The sequence below is a fragment of the Channa argus genome, chromosome 15, assembly GCF_033026475.1.
Source record: "Channa argus isolate prfri chromosome 15, Channa argus male v1.0, whole genome shotgun sequence".
Lineage (NCBI taxonomy): Eukaryota > Metazoa > Chordata > Actinopteri > Anabantiformes > Channidae > Channa > Channa argus.
In genome coordinates, this window is record NC_090211.1 from 11,400,566 (window position 1) to 11,418,700 (window position 18,135).

The 18,135-nt window shown below is 37.3% G+C and overlaps 1 protein-coding gene across 1 annotated transcript; it reads left to right on the plus strand.

The window, feature by feature from the left end:
* The first annotated feature begins 5,076 nt into the window (after positions 1 to 5,076).
* On the plus strand, positions 5,077 to 16,612 carry LOC137099993 (myosin heavy chain, fast skeletal muscle). Its single transcript, XM_067477527.1, has 39 exons — positions 5,077 to 5,295; positions 5,411 to 5,554; positions 5,639 to 5,795; positions 5,874 to 5,901; positions 5,981 to 6,092; positions 6,182 to 6,274; positions 6,361 to 6,424; positions 7,162 to 7,260; positions 7,344 to 7,447; positions 7,539 to 7,677; positions 7,815 to 7,933; positions 8,032 to 8,181; positions 8,264 to 8,434; positions 8,530 to 8,836; positions 9,343 to 9,413; positions 9,500 to 9,587; positions 9,669 to 9,786; positions 9,912 to 10,035; positions 10,142 to 10,278; positions 10,397 to 10,652; positions 10,879 to 11,121; positions 11,301 to 11,477; positions 11,596 to 11,741; positions 11,847 to 11,937; positions 12,031 to 12,420; positions 12,610 to 12,736; positions 12,907 to 13,025; positions 13,237 to 13,433; positions 13,523 to 13,706; positions 13,794 to 13,959; positions 14,117 to 14,241; positions 14,359 to 14,667; positions 14,756 to 14,959; positions 15,048 to 15,173; positions 15,259 to 15,429; positions 15,515 to 15,619; positions 15,704 to 15,799; positions 15,903 to 16,034; positions 16,512 to 16,612. The coding sequence occupies exons 1-39, from the start codon at positions 5,092 to 5,094 to the stop codon at positions 16,527 to 16,529; spliced, it is 5,811 nt and encodes a 1,936-aa protein (XP_067333628.1). The 5' UTR covers positions 5,077 to 5,091; the 3' UTR covers positions 16,530 to 16,612.
* Positions 16,613 to 18,135: the final 1,523 nt, after the last annotated feature.

The following is an 18,135-nucleotide window of genomic DNA, read 5'->3' on the forward strand; positions in this document are numbered from 1 at the left end:
CTACATTTCGTTAAAGTTAAATCACAGTAGATTGTGCAACATGTAGCATACAGCCTAGAGTTGATAGATTCTAAATACCTTTACCAGCAGCTTATGAAATTAGCAATTCTGGTTCTAAGTGGGATGATAACTAATAGCAGTAGCTGTTTATTAACCCTAAAATATCTACCAAAGAAGATAATCGTCTCATAATCTACAAAATACTGACCACTAGAGTAGTTTTGCATTTTGCATGTCATTGAAAATTTACAGATAATGTAGAACAGTCAACAATAGACAATAATATTTGAGACTTAAGCAGTAATTAATTTTGCCTTTGTTTTCTTATTGTAATTACGCATGCAAAACAACATTTTCTTTAACCCTAGGAATTACAGAACTGTCAGAAAACAACCAACATAGTTTTTTTTTTTTTTTTTAAAGCCAAAACAAAACACACATACAACCAAAGCATCATTGCAAACACAATGCTTCTTCAAACACTTACTGTGGGAATACATTCTAAATTCAGTGGCTCTACACACCATTGTGTCTACCATGCAGTGAAGTAATATATGTGGCTGTGGTTAAAACAGACGTCACACATTAATGAGCCAACTCTCCAGGCATATGTACCACCTTATATGTACTTTAGAAGTCTCTGTCATCAGTTTATACTTACTGACACATGAGGCTAGACTTGCAGATACCTTTCTATTTCTGATCATGCTGTACAACCACTAGATATAAATGTGGGCAGTCATTAAATAAATTACTTGAGCCCCTTATAAAATCTGATATCTCCCCCACAGCACATTTCATACGCACTCAAAGTCATTTAGGGAAACGTATAACTTTTAGTTAAAACTATTATAAAGTTACAATTTTAGGAGAATAGTATATTGAGAATTTTTTAATTATGTGATAAATGTTTTCTACAGTTAAGATTCACATCAGCAATTACATGGATGGAAAAAGTCACTGTTACAGAGATTGCGTTTCATTAATTTGAGTTGGGAGGCCCACTTTCATGAAACAATACTTATGTTTCCCTTAAGTCAAATAGTCTTAACATATAGGTATCTGGTGAATTACAATATATATACTGTCATGCTTCCTTTTTAAGCAAAATGTTAACTTCTAATGAAGGATTTAATGCCCAAACATAACATGTGAAATGACAGTTAGCATAGTTTCTTCCAATTATGTCATTCACCACATTACATTTAAATGTGTTATATATTGCCACTACCAACCCCAATAGGAGATTACATATTTAGTTCAGTAAAGAATCAGAGAAAACAACTGTCTATAACCTGCAAATGTATTTCAGGATAACTGAGCTCTGAGGGCATTTTGAGCCATCCCTGCTCTGAATCTTTACACGTGACTTTTAAACATTAACCTGCTTTCACAAAAGCATGTCTGCTACATTACATGGGTACTATGGTCGTATAATGCTGTACATGGTATTAAAATGTCATATTTACAACATTACAATCTATAAAAGACAGTGTAGAACAAACTGCCTGAGAACAAGACTGAGCTTTCTGAGGTTTTGAAAAGACTTTTCGGAGATATATGGTTTCACTGTACATTTTTGTTTTATACCAAAATAAATATGCATCCATGTACACAGTACAAACAAATAATTTATAGAGTAGTCTAAGTACAAAGATTATGAGTCCATCATCAGGAGAACATTAAACAAAGATGGCATGCATGGCCAAGTTGCAAGGAGTAAATCACTACCCCCCACCAATGACTAATCTTACACTACTCTACCTTTTAGGGGGAAGAAAACAAGGGGTAGGGGTACAAGAGCAAATTGACATTAAGCCTTTGTCTTTGAACTAAGTCTCTACAAATCTGGGGTCATATTCACAAACATTCTGGGAATACTATCTGAGAATTCCAACAAAGGGATGGTGGAGGGATTATAGCGCTGCCACCTAGGTCCCCGGTTCGAATCCCTGACTGGCTGCAGGATTTCTGTTTGGAGCATGTTAGGTTAATTGGTGACTCTAAATTGCCTGTAGGTGTGAATATGAGCATGAATGGTTGTCTGTCTGTGTATGTCGTTCTGTGTTGCCCCTGGAATGTACTGGAGACCTGTCCAGAGTGTACCCTTCCTCTCACTCAATGACAACTGGGATAAGAACCAAGTCCCCCTGAGACCCTGAACAGGATAAATGGATGAGATAATAGATGGATTGAGTTTCTAACTTGGCCTAATAAATACTACCAAGGAGTCCTAGCCTAAACACTCTCAGACTAATTCTGTGAGGTGGTTTTTGCAATATGACACATTAAAAGTGGCCATTGGTTGATCAAAGCAATATATGTATATATACATTGCACACACATAAATAAAAATATGCCCTTAGTGGTAATGAGCATAGAATGGACAGATTCTTTTAATTATGTGTGCTGCCCTTTCAACTAGATTTTAGCTGTAGTCTATATATGATAACAAATTGTGATCGGCCATTATTTTCTTGAAGGATGCCGTTACTGATTTTGAACTTGAAATTCGTTTGGTTGTACTATGAGTAGTACATGTACATAAATGCCATTGAGATTCCCACTGACTTCCCCATATCAAAACATCTCTCTACTTCTAGCTGAAAAATAACTCAAGATGACATCACTTAGAGGAACCTTCAGTTCAGATTGTGGCAACTTGTTGCTCACAATATGGAGTTTGTAATCATTGTCAATCTGCTTCTATTTTAATATAGAAAAGTAAGAGGAAAGATGGACAGCATTAATGTGCATTTAAACCCCAAACTAAACCATAGAAAGCAAGTTGAAAATTGGTGAAGTTGAAAACCTATGGAGAAATATTGGAATGGGATCAACTGAAAAAGATGACAGGTAACAGTACAAAGCAACTCTGTAGGGGGGAAAAGTTGGTGACTGTTGTTCACTGACCTGCAAATTTCAATGTGCTATTCTGTGAGTAGAGCAAAGGAGCTCCATGTGTGTTTTTACATCTATAAACACAGTGCACAAACCTATTTAACATTAATAATAAAGGACTACAACACAACTTGATACTTTAAAATAATTAGACTGCACCATATGCCATATATTCTACTATAATATCTTGGCAGACTCACAGTCACTCATTTTCCTTTTCTGGCTGTGACTCCTTAATAGTGTGTGCTAGCTCTGCACTATTCTGGCAATGCTATCCGTCCCTGGGGCAACTGAACAATAAATATCCAGAAAACATTGTAAATAATAAATCCCTGACAGTGGTTTTACCTTCCCGACTTATATACCATTATTTTTTATAATCTTTAAATATTGTTGAGAACTAAAGAGATTTATGTTCTTAGTTAAATTATTTAGTTTATTATATGATTTTATTAACATAACTAAATGTGTCCTATAAATATATTACTCCTTGAATGCCAAATACGAATCACAGCCCCCTCCCTTAGCTGGATTTATTTTTACCCTGGTAATAACTTGTGATCTGCTGGTAAGATGGCAAGTAATAAGCCACGTCCATGAAAAACCTGGAAATGAAAGTTGATACTGAAAATGATGCCATGCTTTTTCTCAATTAAATTATTTGTCAATCAATCAGTCAGTATTAAACTACTTAAAAACGGCACTATTTTCATTCCTCACAATACAACCTTATTGTCATCTGCTAGGAAAATATTTTTGGTATTAAATTATTTATGTTGGCAATCCTTCTTAAGTCTGTTCCCAGGAGATATATAACACTTCCAGCGTTAATGGAAAGTCCATGAGCCAGAATTTTATAGCATGTATCTGAGATTTGAATCTGCTGCAACTATATACCAGTGACATTTTCATGCTTCTCCAAATTTAAAACTCATTACTGGCTGCAGTATCAGAGTTAAAAAAGACTCAGGTGTCAATCATAAACTGTGTCAACTTGAAATCATTTTGTTGTCTAGATTTATTGGAGTAAATAATCCACAAACTATGCAGTTCACTTTTACAAATTATCACTGAGTATACTGGTGTCCTCCATCCATAAAAACCATCCACTTCCCAAATATGTTTTAAATTGACAGTCCCTTTTCAATTTGGAGTACAATTATAATACTTTTGAAGATTGTGAGATAATTGTATTGTGTCAAAAAATTATAATTTGAGTTATACAAGAACAATGCAAATGTATTATAAATATACATTATTGACATTGTACTTAGTTTAATTAGGTTAACATCATGAGAATATTCAATTAAACCTATTTCCCAATATCCCTCAAAAACCCAAATATTTACATAGTGTATGTCTTAGTAATGTAAAATACAAGTACATTACTAAGACATACACTAGGTAAATGTTTGGGTGTTTAGGGATATTGGGGATATCCTTATGTAAATAATTATATAAATAATATTTTTTTTACTCCATACACATTTTTTACTTTACTAAGACATATGTCTGTTTTATTAGAACAAGGTTGAAATTTTTTTATCATATATGTTGAAAGTGAAACATGTGTATAATTAATATGCACTAAAGCATATCACTATCAAGCACCAAGGTGTCAAACATTCCTGACCAAATTGAGTAGTGCACATATGCTGAGGAGGCAGACTCGTTGTATATAAAAACACCAGCTCTGGACTTCTCCTCTAACTGGCAGGCATCTAAGACAGGTGAGTGCAGTCACCCATTTCTATAGCATGTCTCTAATAAATGATTATACTGTATTCATTAGTTATATAGTTATATAGTTATATAGTTATATATATATATATATATATATATATATATATATATATATATATATATATATATATATATATATATATATATATATATATATATATATATATATAAATTACTAATGAATACAAGATTTTATTTTAGATATATATAAATTACAAATATAAATTACAAAACAACTTATGTTGGCTTCCTGTTTCTTTAATTTGTAGCATCTTGACATACACAAGATATCAAGGAATTTCAGTTTGCATCAGTTGAGGTAAATTCTCCATTGTTGAAAAAAAAATCATGGGAACGTTATGCAACTTTTAAGAACACATGATTTATGTGTAAATCTCTATATGTTGTTTGAATCTTCTTATTTTCAGTGTCGACTAAAGTGCCATCATGAGCACCGACGCAGAAATGGAGCAGTATGGCGCTGCGGCCATATACCTCCGAAAACCAGAGAAGGAGAGAATTGAAGCCCAGACTGCTCCATTCGATGCCAAAACAGCCTACTTCGTGGTTGATCCTGATGAGATGTATGTCAAGGGTAAACTTGTGAAGAAAGAGGGTGGCAAAGCCACAGTTGAGACAGCTGGAGGGAAGGTACGTAGGAAAAAAAGGGGTTTTGTCCATGAAGTTGAGTCACCTAACTAACAAACTTTATATGAAATATCGTTGTACTGTCAAACAAAACTTGTTAACTTTGTTTCCTATTCAGACAGTCACTGTAAAAGAGGATGAAATCCATCCTAGGAACCCTCCCAAGTTTGATAAGATGGAGGACATGGCCATGATGACCCACCTCAATGAGCCATCTGTGCTGTATAACCTCAAAGAGCGTTATGCATCATGGATGATTTACGTAAGTTTTTACATTGCAGAAATTCTTGTATTGTAAAGATTTTCTTTGCAAATGTTAAAGTATTGTTTATTAAAATTATAACAGACCTACTCAGGATTGTTCTGCGTTGTTGTGAATCCATACAAGTGGCTCCCTGTGTATGATGCTACATGTGTAGGAGCATACAGAGGCAAGAAGAGGATTGAGGCTCCACCTCACATCTTCTCCATCTCTGACAATGCCTATCAGTTCATGCTCACTGGTAAGATCCTAAACTGTGTATAAAGAATTTAGCCCTTATTGAATGAATGACTAAAATGGAACTTGTCTTGTATTTTAGATCGTGAGAACCAGTCTGTCCTGATTACGTAAGTACACAACATGTCATTCAAAGTCTTGACAAAATGTATGATAATGAGTCTTGACAATGTGTCTCCTATACTCCAGTGGAGAATCTGGTGCAGGAAAGACTGTCAACACCAAGCGTGTCATCCAGTACTTTGCAACAATTGCAGCTATTGGAGCTAAGAAGGCAGAGGCAACACCTGGCAAGATGCAGGTAAAATTTACTGTTTACATTGAATCTGCCTGTTACAAACCAAGGTTCTTTATATGTTTAGTTTGTCTAAATACAGTTTTCTTACCTAGGGATCCCTTGAAGACCAAATTGTTGCAGCCAATCCTCTGCTGGAGGCCTATGGTAATGCTAAAACTGTGAGGAATGACAACTCTTCCCGTTTCGTAAGTGGTCACCTTAAGGAAACATTATAATACTTTGTCTAATTGTGCTCCCAACATATGTTGCTAATAAAAACATTATTATCTAGGGTAAATTCATCAGGATCCACTTTGGCTCTACTGGCAAACTGGCTTCAGCTGATATTGAAACATGTAAGTTGTCAACACAGTGAAGTTGAGAGCATCTATGCAAAAAAATTGATTAATCAATGACAAATAAATGTAGAATGAGAAGTGGACTAGACTAGAACTTTAGCATTGCATTTTGGATAAATTATAATAACAGCATACCTGAAGAAACACGCTTTTGTTTATTCATTAATAAATGGCTGTGTTTGTTAAGTTGGGTTGGATATAGTACAGCTGATAAATATACATGTTTAGGATTATGAACTAAACATAGTTGTTCTATGAAGACTAATTATGTTATGATAAAGCTTGTGCATGGGTATGTTGTGAAATTTCAAATATACATGACAGACAGCTACCAATATGTAAATACATACACATACTGTGCATAAACTCACTAATTAACTGCCATCTGGTGGTCTGTCAGCACTCCCTGCAATAATGCAAAGGACTTATGGTGACTACCCTTAAATGCAGCAATAGTCTACATGAGCGTTTGTTTGTGGAGTACATACAGTATGTAAGTGTATGAACTGAAGCTCCCCAAAACTGTATAAAACATAAAAACATTTAATTCATGTATTTATTTAATTTATATCAACAGTTACTGGATTAAGAGTTTACAGAAAAAAGTAAAGTGCACAAAAGATGTGTTTTAAATGTGTACATGTAATATATATGTTTATGTATTTTGTTGTCATAATTAATAATGTCACGATTTTCATAGTTTAAAATTCTTAAATTGAAATGATTGTTCTTAGATCTGCTAGAGAAGTCCCGTGTCACCTTCCAGTTGTCTGCTGAGAGGAGCTACCACATCTTTTATCAGCTGATGACTGGCCACAAGCCTGAGCTCCTGGGTATGCTGTGATAAATTGAACTTATATTTTGCCTCAAACAATGTCGTTAAAAACCCTAATAAATTTGAATTGTCTTCTTTTAGAGGCTCTTCTGATCACCACAAACCCCTATGACTACCCAATGATCAGCCAGGGTGAAATAACTGTCAAAAGCATCAATGATGTGGAGGAGTTCATTGCAACAGATGTAAAATCACTAATCTATCACAAATTGTTATACTTTTAATGATAGGAAAGATGTTCAACATATATGATAATTTTTTCATCATGTAATGCAGACTGCTATTGACATCTTGGGCTTCACCGCTGAAGAAAAGATAAACATCTACAAGCTGACTGGTGCTGTGATGCATCATGGCAACATGAAATTCAAGCAGAAGCAGCGTGAGGAGCAGGCTGAACCTGATGGCACTGAGGGTAACTATTGAAAATAAACCATTCTCATCATGTGTTGCATTAGTGGACAAAAGTATTCTAGTCAAAGCTGGTCTGCTGGGTACTCTGGAAGAGATGAGATATGAGAAACTTAAAAATTTACTCTTTCTTTCCATCAGTGGCTGACAAAATCTCCTACCTTTTGGGTTTGAACTCTGCTGATATGTTGAAAGCTCTGTGCTACCCAAGAGTCAAAGTCGGAAATGAGATGGTGACCAAGGGTCAGACCGTCCCACAGGTAATAAAACAAAAAATGTTTTGTTAATAAAGAGAAATATTTAGATTTTAATAGATGGCTCCTCTGAGAAATGACCATACTTATATCCTTATTTCTAGGTCAACAATGCTGTCATGGCTCTGTGCAAGTCTATCTATGAGAAGATGTTCTTGTGGATGGTCATCCGTATCAATGAGATGCTGGACACAAAGCAGCCAAGACAGTTCTTTATTGGAGTGTTGGATATCGCTGGCTTTGAGATTTTTGATGTGAGTGAATTAAAAAAACAAAGGCAGTATAACAAAAAATATCAATTTTGCATTGCAACTAAAGACCTTTGCATAATTACAGTTCAACAGCTTGGAGCAACTCTGCATCAACTTTACAAATGAGAAACTGCAACAGTTTTTCAACCACCACATGTTTGTCCTGGAGCAAGAGGAGTACAAGAAAGAAGGCATTGAATGGGAGTTCATTGACTTCGGCATGGACTTGGCTGCCTGCATTGAGCTTATTGAGAAGGTAAGCAGCCCTTTCTCAAGCCTCTTTTTGTAATTCATGTTAAAATTCTAGTTTTTACTGGTTAATTGTGATCCTAATATTTGAATTCCTCTCAGCCAATGGGCATCTTCTCCATCCTTGAAGAGGAGTGCATGTTCCCCAAGGCCTCTGACACAACTTTCAAGAACAAGCTGCATGATCAGCATCTTGGCAAGAGTAGAGGCTTTGAGAAGCCAAAGCCTGGAAAGGGCAAGGCTGAAGCTCACTTTGCACTGGTTCACTATGCTGGTACAGTAGACTACAACATCGCTGGCTGGCTGGACAAGAACAAGGACCCCCTGAATGACTCAGTTGTTCAGCTCTACCAGAAGAGTGCAAACAAACTGCTGTCCTTCTTGTATGCAGCTCATGCTGGAGCTGAGGGTAAGCAAGGGAAGCGGCAAGGCAAATAAGAGGAACCAGTAATCAGAAACTTCCATGTCCAGTACAGTAACATAATCCTAAACAAAACAAACAAAAAAAAACTATTACTGTATACTGCTGAAAAATATGTATAGGAGATATATTCCCTACATTATCAACGGAACATTTCAAAGCTATTTTAGCTATCAGCTGTACAGTATAGAGATTCATATAGAATTTTTGTTTTCGTATGTCATTACATGGCATCCTCAGGTAATGACATGCAAAAACAAACATTCCCGCATTTCTGCTTCAGAGTTGGATTGTGTAATTTGACTTATGTTTGACTCATGTTTCTGAAGCGTCCATATGTCATTGCACCTTCCATAGTTCATCAGTAGAAGTGTGCGACTGTAACTTTGCTTCATCTCTAACAAAATTGAACAATTTGAAACACTTTAGCCAGGAAAATCTAAAGTTTCTCTAAACTAAGAAAAATTAATAACATTTAACATTCTTTAAAATAGAGGCCTCAGGCGGTAAGAAGGGTGGTAAGAAGAAGGGTGGCTCCTTCCAGACTGTGTCTGCCCTTTTCAGAGTAAGTATTGTTTCACATTTTGGATAACATTTAAATATCTCATATTAAAACAGTACAACCTATTATCTAATAATGCTGATCCACAGGAGAACTTGGCCAAACTGATGACCAATCTGAGGAGCACCCATCCTCACTTTGTCCGTTGCCTGATTCCCAATGAATCCAAGACCCCAGGTAAGAATACCAAAGGCTTTCTTGTTGCACTATTTATACCAAAGTGACATATTATACATTTCACGAATTTGCCCCTTTCAGGTCTTATGGAGAATTTTCTGGTCATTCACCAGCTGAGGTGTAATGGTGTGCTGGAAGGCATCAGAATCTGCAGAAAAGGCTTCCCCAGCAGAATCCTCTATGGTGACTTCAAGCAGAGGTTACTGCTGTTTTGATTACGTGAACATCACTTTATTTAATTTTTTTAAATTTTATGTATATGTATATACATACATATTGTATGTATAAAAAACATAATTATAATGACACAATTTTCTCTTGTAGATACAAAGTGCTGAATGCCAGTGTCATTCCTGAGGGACAGTTCATTGACAACAAGAAAGCTTCAGAGAAGCTGCTGGGCTCCATTGATGTGGACCACACTCAGTACAAGTTTGGACACACTAAGGTAAATTTGGACTTTGGAGTATCGATGTACTTCACCTGTTCATACAGTACTCTGTGTGCTGTTGTATCCACATGTGCTAAACAATGTCCCTCGCTGAATGTCATAGGTTTTCTTCAAAGCTGGTCTGCTGGGTACCCTGGAAGAGATGAGAGATGAGAAACTTGCTGAACTCGTAACCATGACTCAGGCTCTCTGCAGAGGATATGTCATGAGGAAGGAGTTTGTTAAGATGATGGAGAGGAGGTATATTTCTCAAACAGCATGACTAACTGTACACTATTTTGTTAAATTGTTATCTTCAGCAGTAGCATAAAATTACACCTCAGTAGAAATGATATATTCTCAATAATTATTTCTTCAGAGAATCTATCTACTCCATTCAGTACAATATTCGCTCCTTCATGAATGTGAAGAATTGGCCATGGTTGAAACTGTACTTCAAGATCAAGCCTCTTCTGAAGAGTGCTGAGACTGAGAAGGAGCTGCAACAGATGAAGGACAACTATGATAAGATGCAATCAGACTTGGCTGCTGCCCTGGCCAAGAAGAAGGAACTGGAAGAGAAAATGGTTTCCCTAATGCAGGAAAAGAATGACCTGCAACTGCAAGTGGCTGCAGTAAGTAAAATTAAACATCCAGTACTTTTTACAGTACATACAAAATATAGTGTAGCTGTCAGATACAAGCTTGTCTGATACAAAAGAGTCCTATAAGAGTCCTATATGTTTTTTTATTGTGAATATGCTATTCCAAAGCTATAAAATAGCAGCATATTGCATATATTAAACCATTAACAATGAAAGTAATTAATTTCTTCTACTTTGTGTTCAAAATGTACTATAGGAAGTTGATAATCTCTCTGATGCTGAGGAAAGATGTGAGGGTTTGATTAAGAGCAAGATCCAGCTCGAGGCCAAACTCAAAGAGACCAGTGAGAGACTGGAGGATGAAGAGGAAATCAATGCGGAGCTCACTGCCAAGAAGAGGAAGCTGGAGGATGAATGCTCAGAGCTGAAGAAAGACATTGATGACTTGGAGCTCACCTTGGCTAAAGTGGAGAAAGAGAAACATGCCACAGAAAACAAGGTGCAATTTATTTAGACTGTTTTAAATAAAATATCATATTGTTCAGGTCAGGTTTCTTTATTCATACCTGTAGCTGAATAAGTTTTGCAACACAAAAGAAAAGACAGAAAATATGTTATGTTGTGTTGTAAATTGAATATAGATGTTGGGAGAAATATTAAATCTTTACACTATTTCAGGTGAAAAACCTGACAGAGGAGATGGCTTCTCAAGATGAGAGCATTGCCAAGTTAACTAAGGAGAAGAAAGCCCTCCAAGAGGCCCATCAGCAAACACTCGATGATCTACAGGCAGAGGAAGACAAAGTCAACACTCTGACCAAGGCCAAGACAAAGCTGGAACAGCAAGTGGACGATGTAAGTCAATAATTTTACTATGTGATTTTACTCCATTACTAAATTCTTGGATTGTTACTATAGATGATCTATCTTTAATAGCCCCCTAATTATGTGTCAATAAAAACACATTTTAAAGCTTGAGGGTTCACTGGAACAAGAGAAGAAGCTCCGCATGGACCTTGAGAGAGCCAAGAGGAAGCTTGAAGGAGATCTGAAACTGGCCCAGGAATCCATAATGGATCTAGAGAATGACAAGCAGCAATCTGAGGAGAAGATCAAGAAGTAGGTTTTGTTGGTGGAGGTGGTTTAGTTTACTTTATAGAAGATTTCACATTACATTCCACACACATTACGAACTCTGACAGCTTTCTTGATTTGCTTATCAAGGAAAGACTTTGAAATCAGCCAGCTCCTCAGCAAGATTGAGGATGAACAGTCTCTTGGTGCTCAGCTTCAAAAGAAGATCAAGGAACTCCAGGTTGAACATTTTACATGATTGTTAGAGTCACAAAATTCCAAACAATGTGTTTGAGTTAATAAATCTTCTTAATCCTACTATTATTAAATCTAGGCTCGTATTGAGGAGCTGGAAGAAGAGATTGAGGCTGAGAGAGCTGCTCGGGCTAAGGTAGAGAAGCAGAGAGCTGACCTTTCCAGGGAGCTTGAGGAGATTAGTGAGAGGCTCGAGGAAGCTGGTGGAGCAACAGCTGCTCAGATTGAGATGAACAAGAAGCGTGAGGCTGAGTTCCAGAAGCTGCGTCGGGACCTTGAAGAGTCCACCCTGCAGCATGAAGCTACAGCAGCAGCTCTTCGCAAGAAGCAGGCTGACACTGTTGCTGAGCTGGGAGAGCAGATCGACAACCTCCAGCGTGTGAAGCAGAAGCTGGAGAAGGAGAAGAGCGAGTACAAGATGGAGATCGATGACCTCAGCAGCAACATGGAGTCTGTTGCCAAGGCAAAAGTGAGTGGTTTGCCTATAAATAACAAATTATCCACTTGTGTCCACAGTGTACTGTAAATGCAGACATATATTGGTTTTAACTATAAAAACATAACACTAGTCACCCCTATGTTAAGTCATCAATACTTTTTGAGTATTCCACTGGTTATGAAATACTGATAATAATGCATAAAGTTTTATTGTTGACAGGCCAACTTGGAGAAAATGTGCAGAACTCTTGAGGACCAGCTAAGTGAGCTCAAAGCCAAAAATGATGAGAATGTGCGTCAGCTTAATGACATTAATTCACAGAAGGCAAGACTCCAGACAGAGAATGGTGAGATACTCCACCTGTATTAAAAACAAGTTAATAGATACTAAATATAGGAAATGTACTGTTGGTCATACTGTATGTTTACTGGCATTCTGTACTTTTAAATGAATATGTAAAATGCTAAGAAGATGAAGACTAACTTCAATAATTAAACATGAATATTTGTCATTCAGGTGAGTTTTCTCGTCAGCTTGAGGAGAAAGAAGCCTTAGTTTCCCAGTTGACCAGGGGCAAGCAGGCTTTCACTCAGCAAATTGAGGAGCTGAAGAGGCACATTGAGGAGGAAGTGAAGGTATGAAATAATAACAGTTAATCCTATGCCATTACACTTTATAAGACAAAAACTAATCAATTCAGTGCTGGCATGAACAGTATAAGAGATAGGTAGGGATCAACCTATTTAAAACAAGAAAATATTAAATCAAGCAAACTGAGTGATTCAGACATTCTTCCTTAACATGGTTCTTAAATGTTTAGAGTGAATTGGACTGTGTTGTCAACAGGCCAAGAATGCCCTGGCCCATGCTGTTCAGTCATCTCGCCATGACTGTGACCTGCTCAGGGAACAGTTTGAGGAGGAGCAGGAGGCCAAGGCGGAGCTACAGCGAGGAATGTCCAAGGCCAACAGCGAGGTGGCTCAGTGGAGGACCAAATATGAGACTGATGCTATCCAGCGCACTGAGGAGCTGGAGGAGGCCAAGTACAACATTGCTTTCTACTTTTTACATAGATAGATCAATTATAGATTGTTTTGTTTAATTATGTACAAGCAAATTTTCTCTACAACAGGAAAAAGTTGGCCCAGCGTTTGCAGGAGGCTGAAGAATCCATTGAGGCTGTGAACTCCAAGTGTGCCTCATTGGAAAAGACCAAGCAGAGGCTGCAGGGTGAGGTGGAGGACCTCATGATTGATGTGGAGAGAGCAAATTCTGTGGCTGCCAACCTTGACAAGAAGCAGAGGAACTTTGATAAGGTAACATCAGTCAGCATCAAACTGATTTAAGAGAAACAAAACTCGTTCTTAGTGAGTAACGCTTGCTACTCTTCAACATATTACTAGGTCCTGGCAGACTGGAAGCAAAAGTATGAGGAGAGCCAGGCAGAGCTGGAAGGAGCCCTGAAGGAGGCTCGCTCTCTTAGCACTGAACTGTTCAAGATGAAGAACTCTTATGAGGAGACTTTGGATCAGCTGGAGACCATGAAGAGAGAGAACAAAAACCTGCAGCGTAAGTTAACATAAGTATATTTAATATCACTATTATAGCAATTGTTTCACTTCTAGTCATGTATTTTATGTACTTTTGTAGTAGTAAAAAACATAAGGTATGTCAATTACACATGTCGTCAAAGTAACTGTTTGTATGTGGTTTGGTTACTCTATAGAGGAGATCTCAGACTTGACTGAACAGATTGGTGAGACCGGAAAGAGTATCCATGAGCTGGAGAAAGCAAAGAAGACTGTGGAGACTGAAAAGTCAGAAATTCAGACAGCACTAGAGGAAGCTGAAGTAAAACAATCAAACTTAGGTTTATTTTATTGTGATGGAAATGACTAGATTAATACATGTGATTTTTTTTGTATTAATTGTGGCTTTGATTAACACAGTTGCTTGCATTATTCTAAGGGCACACTGGAACATGAGGAGGCCAAGATTCTTCGTGTTCAGCTTGAGCTCAATCAAGTGAAAGGTGAGGTTGACAGGAAGCTGTCAGAGAAGGATGAGGAGATGGAGCAGATCAAGAGAAACAGCCAGAGGGTGATTGAATCCATGCAGACCACTCTTGACGCTGAGGTCAGGAGCAGGAATGATGCTCTGAGAGTCAAGAAGAAGATGGAGGGAGATTTGAATGAGATGGAGATTCAGCTGAGCCATGCTAACAGGCAGGCTGCTGAGGCCCAGAAACAACTGAGGAACGTCCAGGGACAGCTCAAGGTGAGGACTGTATGAGCATTAAGTTTAAAAAACAAGTGCAAAGAGTTTTATACAGAAGTTTCATTACTGATTTTTGTTTTCTTGCCAGGATGCCCAACTGCACCTTGATGATGCTGTCAGAGGACAGGAAGACATGAAGGAGCAGGTTGCCATGGTGGAGCGCAGAAATAGTCTGATGCTGGCTGAGATTGAGGAGCTGAGAGCTGCTTTGGACCAAACAGAGAGAGGACGCAAAGTGGCTGAGCAGGAGTTGGTTGATGCTAGTGAGCGCGTTGGCTTGCTTCACTCCCAGGTTTGTCTTTGTTAATTAAACAAAATTGTGTCCCATTAAAGATGTGAGACATTCCATTAAATACTGTCTTATCTTGGTCAATATGTAGAACACCAGCCTTATGAACACCAAGAAGAAGCTGGAGGCTGACCTTGTTCAGGTTCAGGGTGAAGTAGATGATGCTGTTCAAGAAGCCAGAAATGCTGAGGACAAAGCCAAAAAGGCCATCACTGATGTGAGCTTAAGTTTATGAGTCTTCCTTTATATGGAAAATAAAACTTCATCAAATGCCTAAAATTACATTTTCAATTATGTTTTAGGCTGCCATGATGGCTGAGGAGCTTAAGAAGGAGCAGGACACCAGTGCTCATCTGGAGAGGATGAAGAAGAATCTGGAAGTCACCGTCAAGGACCTGCAGCACCGTCTGGATGAGGCTGAGAACCTCGCCATGAAGGGCGGCAAGAAGCAACTCCAGAAACTGGAGTCCAGGGTATGAACTGTATTAGGCTTTCACTGGGTACAATATTTCAACCTGGCTTTATCATCCTGACGTTTTTAAAATCATCAAATAACAGGTCCGAGAGCTGGAAGCTGAAGTTGAGGCTGAGCAGAGACGTGGAGCTGATGCTGTGAAAGGTGTCCGCAAATATGAGAGGAGAGTGAAGGAGCTGACATACCAGGTAACAAATTACAACAAATTACAACCTAAAAAAATACTTTGGTAATATTTGTTCATCTTAACTTAAAACAGTTTATTTTTGCAGACTGAGGAGGACAAGAAGAATGTAACCAGACTTCAGGACCTGGTGGATAAGTTGCAGCTCAAAGTCAAGGCTTACAAAAGACAGGCTGAGGAGGCTGTAAGTCAATTATATGAAGGAGTAGTTACAGTTGTAATTATATTGTTGCCATTAAAATCTTAATCTTAAAATCTAAATCCTTATAACTCTAAACCTTTCATAGGAGGAGCAGGCCAACACCCACCTGTCCAGGCTTAGAAAGATTCAGCATGAGCTGGAGGAAGCTCAAGAGCGTGCTGACATTTCTGAGTCCCAGGTCAACAAGCTCAGAGCCAAGAGCCGTGATGCTGGAAAGGTAATTTATACGAAGAAACACATGTGTACAATCTATTGTAAAAAAAAAAATTCTGCAGGCACAATACCAGTGTTAGCCAAACTGCAGTTTTTATAAAAAAAATTTCAGGAGGCTATTTTTTGTTTGTGCCTGTTGCCTTTTTTTTTTTACATACAGTAATTACGCCATGCACACTTGTTTTACGCTGAGAAAAATTACCAACAATCTATCTTGGACAGCTATCTATATCTGACAGCACACCTGAGGTTATTTATAATCAAAATTGTAGTGTTGTGTATTTTTGGCCTATTTATCTCACTTGCTGTTTTTAAAGATCATGAGAGGAATTGCTGTTATTGGCCAATATTAAATCACACCCCAGCTCTGCCGGCTTATAATGCATTCCTGCCACCGGTCTTGCACATTTTGTCTAGATGCCCCTTTCGGCAATAAAAATCCAATTTTAAAGCATTAAATAACTTATTTTTCTTTTTCCAGGGTGACACTGCTGAATAAGAAGAGACCACATCCAAATGAAGCAGTTCGACAGAGTTCATAAAATATGCATCAAAAAAATCAATAAACATTTTGCCTACTACTAATACTGTTGCATTTATTCTGTTTTTTCTCTATAAAATGAATGTTTATGCTGTAAAATGGGTTCAACATAGCATTTACCCTCCTAAAAACCTCAGCTGAATCAGTTTAACAAATTGCAGAGAAAGTAACTACTTTATCAACTTCATGCAGAATTCTTGATGATAAGTGCATTTCAGTTTAGATAGTAATACAGTAAAGCTGTGGAAAATCCTTGATTCATCAGTCTGAGATTATACTGTATATTTTACTATTACACAGATTATTTTTACAATCACAACTAATTCACTGACATTCTGTGTCACATCACCCATCAGGGCAGCATGATTCAGTCAAAACATCATAGAGTTTATTGTGGACAATACTGCACAGTTAGTATAAAAGACACATTCATGAGTCTACTGGCCTAGTCATCAAGGAAATGAAGTAATATTGTTTAGAAATGTATTTTGCTCATCTCATCTAAGATATGCAAACCTAAAAAGATTTGAGTCAATATCAGTGGCCTGTGTATTATGTTATGAATGAAATTTTCTGCTCCAATTGTCAACAAAATGCAAGAAGAAGGGTTGCAAAAAAATACGTTTAAAGAATAAGTACTTGCGGCCTCTGGTAAAATATTTTAATGCTCTGTTACGGGGCATTTCTGCAAGTGTTTTGGTGATACTGTCTGAAATAATGGGATTGTGAATGCTGAAAAGCACAGACAGGTTTTATTTTACCATATCATTCCTTCTAGAAAGCATGTGATTGGGTACAGTTATTAGGTTGACAAAAACTTCAAGCACTACAAGGTAGAAAGGGAAGACATGCATTATATGCATTTACTTATATGACACAATACCTTGCAAATGCCTTTCCACTTTTGATCAGGCTGTATCACTTTACCCTCTTGAAAATTATGTACAGTCAAGTCGAGATGCCTGTATTAAAATCTGATATTATTTCATAGCACATTGCATAGCTAAACATATTAGCCATACTCAAGCTTAAAAAATATTGACTGTATTATACCTAACTTGTTTAAATGTGAAAATTTAGCTGAGAAAATATTGCTGCAAATCTGACATCCACATGTAGTGTGGTGCTTAAGTTAAATGTGGTGCTACTTCATGATATTTGATTCACATCATATTTTTTGCTAAACCATTCCCAAATCACATAGAAAATTCCTTTTTCAGAATTTGTACCTAATTTAAAACTCATTTGGTCTGTTCAGATATTATTTAGCATAGTCCAAGTGCACAGGATGAGGAATGGCTTTCTGCATGCTTTTCTCCCAAACAATCCAGAGTTGTGTAGACTTGTGACTTTTATTCCCCTTGCCAGTAAGGACTTTTTTCAGGTAACCTGTTGTTTGTGGCAAGTTTCCTATCACCTCTTGGACATCATGGACAGGAATTACTGATAATTACAATATACAATTTAATTTAAAATGACACAGCAGAGTGCTAATGTACCTTATGTAAAACTGTTATGGCGGTCATTTGGGAAACACATAGGAACTTGGAAAATGTGGCAGAAT

Bases quoted from the DNA above. Each gene is read 5' to 3' on its own strand.
- LOC137099993 (XM_067477527.1), top strand. From the start codon at position 5,092: ATGAGCACCGACGCAGAAATGGAGCAGTATGGCGCTGCGGCCATATAC. The intron at 5,555-5,638 runs GTAAGTTTTTAC...AAATTATAACAG, and splicing joins ATGCATCATGGATGATTTAC to ACCTACTCAGGATTGTTCTG. The intron at 5,902-5,980 runs GTAAGTACACAA...CCTATACTCCAG, and splicing joins AACCAGTCTGTCCTGATTAC to TGGAGAATCTGGTGCAGGAA.